The sequence below is a fragment of the Lampris incognitus genome, chromosome 11, assembly GCF_029633865.1.
Source record: "Lampris incognitus isolate fLamInc1 chromosome 11, fLamInc1.hap2, whole genome shotgun sequence".
Classification (NCBI taxonomy): Eukaryota; Metazoa; Chordata; class Actinopteri; order Lampriformes; family Lampridae; genus Lampris; species Lampris incognitus.
In genome coordinates this window covers 5,000,503-5,007,915 of record NC_079221.1, presented here as the reverse complement: position 1 = coordinate 5,007,915, position 7,413 = coordinate 5,000,503, and the positions used below count along the sequence as shown (strand labels likewise).

The following is a 7,413-nucleotide window of genomic DNA, read 5'->3' as shown; positions in this document are numbered from 1 at the left end:
CGGCTCTCCGGGTGGCGGCGGGGGATTGCTGGAGCCTGCATCCCAGCAGTCAGGGGGCGGCAGGCGGGGAGACACCCTGGACAGCCCCTCCCCCCCACACTTCTATTCACCCCCCCCACACACACACCTCTATTCACCCCCCCCACACACACACCTCTATTCATCCCAACTTAATTCATTGTGATGCTTGTATAACTGGCACTTTCAGATCACAAATCTCATTATGTGGTTGATTGCGCAACATGTTGTGATTAGGTAATAAAACTCAGAGGTGCGTGTCTGCCCTTAAGGTATATAAAACACCCTTGTAGAAAGAGAAACTACTCTTTACAGTGTCATGGGGACTAATTTAGGGTGGTGCTACTATTAGTGCAAACACACAATACTGCATTACAGTGGTGTTGGATATTACTTGACAGCATTTCGAGAACAGCTGTACAGCCTCACTGTATGAGACACAGAGTGGACGATGGCATAGCAGACCAGAGAGTAGATTGGATAAACTGACTAGAAAGAGAAACTACTCTTTAGTGTCATGGGGACTAATTTAGGGTGGTGCTACTATTAGTGCAAACACACAGTACTGCATTACAGTGGTGTTGGATATTACTTGACAGCATTTTGAGAACAGCTGTACAGCCTCACTGTATGAGACACAGAGTGGACGATGGCATAGCAGACCAGAGAGCAGATTGGAGAAACTGATAAACTGAAGGTGAGAAATGCACTTAGTTTGGAATGGTGTCCTCGGGTTTCGTGTTATGAATGAGTGTCACAATATTTTGTCTGAAAGGCGGCCAAGCAGCACAGATTCATTTTCACTTTGCCTCAGGCGTTGAATGTGATGCTCTGCTGGTAAAAGAATTACGCCGTGTGATAACAAAATTACTCCCCACATACACCGAAAAATTTCCATGGAATGGCCTGTCGCCTTTCAGCAACCACAGAATGTGAATGTTGGACAAATGTTTCCCTTCACCATTAAACTTTACCACCTCTTATTTCACTGAACAAGTCCATCTTTGTGTGTACATATCTGGAGAGCGCTGTGTTGTCGTTCTACGTTAAGTAAACATAGAGCCACGAAACCGCAAACCCCATGTAGTGCAAACCTACAAGGCCAATAAACACGACTCGGATGTTTAAGGACCAGGCAATCAATCGGTCGAAAATGCAGAAATAATTTGTATTACAAAGTATATTTAGACCATTACCACAAAATGCTGAAAAACTTAGACCTCATAGAAATGTTGCAAATAAGTCGTGGAATAGTGGTAGAGTCTTTTCATCCGTTATCGTCTTTGCAACTGTCAAAGTATGTATATACACAAAGGATCAGCAATATTTCTTACACTAAGATACAGCAAGTGTTTGACGAAAGAAAAACTGCAATACATGCTCAAATGCCAGTGTATTAAAGAGACATTTTAAGGTGCTATTTAGGGACAGTCTGAGACAGGAGTGCCATATAAAAGGCTATACAAAGTTAACATTTTCTTTCAGCGTAGAACGGATATTTCCTGCTGAAGACAGAATTGGCTTTGTGAATCAGTTGTCCGGATCCAAATCACCAGACGTACTGCTTCTTTTTCGGATATCGCCACGGGCTTCGGCGTCTACTCGGTCAGAAAGCTGAGACAGAGTTGGACTGATTATGGTGTTGGCTTCACCTCCCCTGTCGGTATGCAGAGAGTGCAAGATCTGGTCACTGGGGCGTTTCCAAGATTTTCGAGTGGCAATCCAGAGGATGAGGGCCCCGAAAACCACCATCAGAACTCCCAGAAAGTTTACGAAAATTGCCTCTGGGGGAGAGTCTTTATACTTTGGGTCCTTCCTTAACAACAAAGGAAAAATTTGTCATTCCCTCACCAGGCCAGTAACCAAATTTTATGCATGCCATTATGTAGACTTTAGAAATTGCCGTCTTTACTCCGATACTTACAGGCCAAAAATCAGTTTCTCTGTGATGCCCATGAGTGCAGTGGCTATAACACTGGCAAAGATGAACAGGCCGCTGTAGACATGCAGGGGCATAAACATTGCTCTCCAGGACACGGGTGTGATAGGTATTAGGTACATACCTAATCCTAAAACGAGCTGCCCAGTAAAGGAGAAAACACAATGGATGTCTCTTTATATGGTCATAATGATAATTTTCAGTAGTAATTAACTGGTACTTTGGAATAGCAGTGCACAAGCAAATTTCACCTGAGTTATCTGTTGTGTTGCAGGATTGTGTAATTACATGAAAAAAAATTACAAGATGCAACAGACGGAAACCCGTTGTTAATACTTGCGACAAAGAGAGCACCAAAAACAATAAAGCTTGTAAAGTAAAAAAACAAACAAACAAGTAAACAGACAAAGATTTTAGACAGAAGTAATGAATTCTAGACGCGAAAGCAACGATTCGATACGAGTTAAGAAATATCAAACTGTGTTTACCTGTAGACAGTAGAGTATTACAGCTGCAAGTCCCACCCAGCTGTGCAAGCTATACATATTGGGGATAGCTGCAGTATTGTGGAAGTCGAACACTGCCACTAAGGATATGACGGCAAAAATGAAGGCCAACAAGTTCAGACCCGCGTGGATGAACTTCATCGTTAGTTTGCTCCAATTCCACGTCCATGGGAGCCTGTACACAATAATAGCTGGAGGAGAAAACATGCAAAATCATTCGACAGTTCCTAATCAGAAGATCATAAACACATTTTTAAGTGTTTGTACAGATTTGTTTAATCCTAAGATTAGGTTGTTGCGAGATCTTGTGTTGCTGTGCCATACCAAAACGCTTCACCACGATAAACCGCAACCACTTTCCAAACAGCTGGCCAGCTGAGTGAAGATCTCAAAACAAACCTTGAGTTAATTTCCTATGTCTATTTAGGCTCCTAGAAATAACAGCTGAATCTGCAGCAAACAAGCGCCGCTGAACGGATGAGACGAGCTTTGTCGTCACTTTCGGGACATATTTTACGGACCGACACGCCATGCCAGTGAAGACAGTTATCGCACCACTCATCGCAGATACCCTACTTCTAAGCAGCATGGTGAGGATGGTTTGAGATGTTTGATATTCGCTGGAGAAACTCCCTGTTTGTTTGTTTGTTTTCCCAGAAAAATATTCACAACTTCTGATTGCTGTAGTAGTTCCCAATCAGTGTGTTGCTTACTACATTAGAGATTTTTGTGAAAAGTCAACGTCAACAAAAATCAACACCCCTACGTGAGAACTACATTCATGAGACTGAACATCAGAAAAGCAGCAGGGCCAGACGGGATCAGTCCTGCTTTGCTGAGCCACTGTGCAGCTCAATTGGCCCCAGTAGTTTCCACCATATTTAACACCTCTCTAAGCCAATGTACTGTCCCACAGTGCTTCAAATTCTCTACAGTCATTCGCTGTGCCAAAGTCCTCAAAGATCACCTGCCTCAGTGACTTCAGACTAGTTGCCCTCACATCTGTGGCCATGAAAGCATTTGAGCACATCGTTCTGTCATACTCGAAATCCTGCACCTCCCCAATGATGGACCCATATCAGTTTGCCTATCAAGCCAGCCAGTCTGTTGAGTATGTAGTCAGCATAGCCCTACACCATGTCCTGCAACACCTGAAATCACCAAACACCTACACACGCATCCTGTTCACAGACTTTAGTTCCACTCTTTACCACACTCTTGGATATGAACATTGACCCGGCCATACGCCACTTGATTAGAAGCTTCCCGTGGAACAGGCCACAGAGGGTGGAGGTTAATAACCTAACCTCACACCCTCTTACCCTCAGTACAGGAGCTCCTCAGGGCTGTGTTCCCTCCTCCTGGCTTTTCTCACGTTACACCACCCAGTTTACATCCACGGACAGTTCTGTGAAAATAATGAAATATGCAGATGACACAACCATCGTAGGCCTCATCTCCAACAATGATGCAACCCAGAAACACAGTGAAGTGGAACAAGCTGTCACTTGGCGTGTAAACAATGAACTTCTGCCTAATACGGGCAAAACCCAGGAACTCACTTTTGACTTCACATGTATGCCAAATCCCAAAACACCCATACAAATAAATGGAGACCTATCACTACCACAGACTCTTTCAAATTCCTCTGAACTTACATCAGCAATAACCTGAAGTGGAAAATTAACACTGAACACATCATTACAAAAGCTCAACAATGACTTTACTTCCTTAAGCAGCTTAAAATATACCGGATCAAGCATTACCTTCTCGTTCTGTTCGACTCAGCCATCATCGAGTCCATCGTCACATCTTCTATCACAGTATGATAGGGCAGCACGGACAGTCAAACACGGATAAATCTACAGCGGACTGTCAAACAAGGCATCCAAAATCATAGGCAACCCACTCCCCTCAATCTCTGCATACTCACCAGACTGTAAAGCGAGCAAAGAAGATCATCTCCGACCCCTCACATCCTGCACATCACCTCTTTCAGCTCCTTCCCCCAGGGAGGTGCTACAGGTCACTGCCCACTAAGACTAAACCTTTCACAAACAGCTCCCCCCCCCCCCCCCCCTAGCTATCTGGACTCTGAATTCCTCCTTCTGGCGCCCTCCTCACACACTACTGGCATGCATACCATTCACCTCATGTATGTGGTTGTGTGCAAGATGTTTCTGCTATTGTATCACTGCATTGATCCATGGTAATATGTGGAGGGTCTGTTGCTGTCTATCGTTAAGCGTTTAACATGCTGTACCGAAAACAAATTTCACCAAACAATCTAAACAATATGGAAGCAGGAGTCATTTATTCATTAAAAATATTCACTAAAAATCAGCTAAAATGACTTTTTCCTCATTCTGGTTGCTGTAGTACTTCCCCAATCAGCGTGTTGCTTACGACAGGTGAGAGTTTTGTGACGCTATAAAGCTATAAAAGCAGCAGCAATCACCCTTCAAGTTTAGCTATAGTATAACAGTGGATGAATTACAAAAACAAAAGATGCAATTCTGCACATCATGGCAGGGCCATATGTTAAAGCAGTGGATCTCAACCTTTTTGGGGTCCTGGACCCCCTGCGTATTTTTGATCTACCCTGAGGACCCCTCCACCTGATCTTGGGGGAGGGGGGTTGCAATTTGATAGAAACAGTAGAAACTGCATTTTAAATTGCATTACAGCATCTATTCACTCTTTGGGGCAAAAATAAGAGCTTTCAGTTGTAACTTAGATATAGTTAACAAAACAGAATTCTTATGCAGTAACTTTCAGATATATGTAACAAAACAGAATTCTTATGCAGTAACTTTTAACAATGCGAACGGGAGCGAGATCTCTTATTAAAATATAATAAATTACACTTGTGAAACGGATGTAATTAGAGAAAAAAGTCCTGTTACCCTTTATAGTTTAGGTAGATAAAGGTCTCAGTCACATTTGAGTAAAATAATCCTATTTCTATAAATGTCATAGGATCTTTTTTTTAAAAGATGTTTTATTTTCACGGACCCCTTGCAATTACGCCACGGACCACTAGGGGTCCGCGGACCCCCGGTTGAGAAACACTGTGTTAAAGCACACACCACGCAGCTGGCTGGAAGGAGGAGAGCGTTGATTGGCGTGTCAGGGAACGTAGTACACTTTTGACTAACAAGCGGGTGCCTGCGCCGTAAAGTGCCGTAAACTCTCTTTCTTGAGTCACGGCTCCTTTTGATTAGAGATTACGCACAATTTGAGCGCAATTAATACGGCCGAGTGCAATTTACAGCACGTTAAAGGTGGGCACAGAATGCAGCTCACATTTCTTCTGTGACGTGTCAGTGTGATTTTGTCACGTCTTCCGATATCGCGCTCGCAAAACCTCGTTAGCGCTCCACCTAGTGGCCGACTACGGGTACTTCAACTCTTCCGAAAACAACAGGGGAAAAAGTCACTGCGCAGACTATATTACTTTGACGAGACACTTCTTAAACCCCCCCCCCCCCACACACACACACATATAAAGGAGCACTACTTTCCGGAATCCGACAATAGAAAAACACATTTCTGTGGTTTGCAAAACGTTCCCCCCCTCCCCCCAGCACAAATTCACTGCTGTTTTCATATGATTGAACTCACCTGCAAGCGGGTGACGCTCCCCAATGAGGGGTTTTTTACAGCCGTTGGGATGAAATAAAGACTTTCAAATGATTTTTTTTCCTTTTAAAGTTCATTTCCCCCGTTTCCATGCACAAACAAATAAATCTCACCTCGGGTAAGTTACGCACTACTGCAGCCACCAGAATGCGGGGGGAGGGGAGGGGAGGGGGGGGGGGGGGGGTCATTCTGTTGATTTTTTTTAGTGAACATTTTTCCGAAGTTTCTCCTGCAGACACCAACACGTCAAACCATCCTCATCGTCAAACCATCCTCATCATCAAACCATCCTCATCGTCAACCATCTCTGCTGGGAAAGTGAACCGGGAGCGGAAGAAACATTCCCATTCCCATCTCCCACTTGGGGGGGACCCCGCCTACCCATTCCCTGCAGGGAGACAAACCCGGTCACCATCAGAACCGGGTGCCAGTTGAACTGGGCCGGCCCGCCGTCCCAGCCGAAGCCCTCCCTGAAGTGGAGCGCCCATCTCAGCGCCAGCACGGCGTTGACGAGGCCGACGGCCGCGGCCGCGGACAGTGCCAGCCCGAAGCGTGCGCAGTCGTCCATCGCGCCTGCCTGCCGCCGACTGGGGGGAGGAAGAGGAGGAGGAGGAAGAGGAGGAGGCGTCGCTTAAAACCTCTCCAGGGGTCACTCGAGGGGAAGGATCGCGGTCACGTGACGCCACAATTATGAAAACATCCGAAATCGGCGTTTCGTAACTTTCTTTGTGTCTACGTAAGTAAAGAAACATATGTTTATATAAGTAATACTGATGATGATGATGATGGCGGACTCCTCCTCTGACGTCATCATCCCTCGAGAAACTTGCTTTGCCCCTTTTTTGTCTCAGAACGGCGTTGACGCGGTACAGAACCTGGAAGTAACCTAGTCCAGTGGGCCGTTAGCGCGCCGCCTGTAAACTACAAATCCCATGATGCTCTCTGGTTACTTTTTAACCACTCAGCAGGGGAGTATTGAAATACTACACTTATATACCACTAGTACATTGATAAGTAAACTTGGGAAATATACTTGAACTTTAAAGTTTACTTAATAAAATTAACTTCAAGTATACTTTTTTGTATTGAAATAGTACACTTACAAGTATACCACTAGTACATTGATACATATACTTGGGAAATATAATAACAACAATACATTTTATTTGTGGGCGCCTCTCCGGGCACTCAAGGACACCTTACAGAACACAGTAAAATAAAACAAACAAGCAAACTTGAACTTTATTTAAGTTCACTTAATAAAATTAAGAGAAAATGACCCCCAACGTGAATGTGTTCATCGTGTTT

At 44.4% G+C, this 7,413-nt stretch overlaps 1 protein-coding gene across 1 annotated transcript; it reads right to left on the bottom strand.

Moving 5' to 3' along the window:
• Positions 1–1,172: 1,172 nt before the first annotated feature.
• Positions 1,173–6,797, bottom strand: LOC130120500 (plasma membrane ascorbate-dependent reductase CYBRD1). Its single transcript, XM_056289063.1, has 4 exons — positions 6,487–6,797; positions 2,446–2,654; positions 1,943–2,097; positions 1,173–1,834 (listed from the first exon to the last, which is right to left on the bottom strand). The coding sequence occupies exons 1-4, from the start codon at positions 6,671–6,673 to the stop codon at positions 1,549–1,551; spliced, it is 837 nt and encodes a 278-aa protein (XP_056145038.1). The 5' UTR covers positions 6,674–6,797; the 3' UTR covers positions 1,173–1,548.
• Positions 6,798–7,413: the final 616 nt, after the last annotated feature.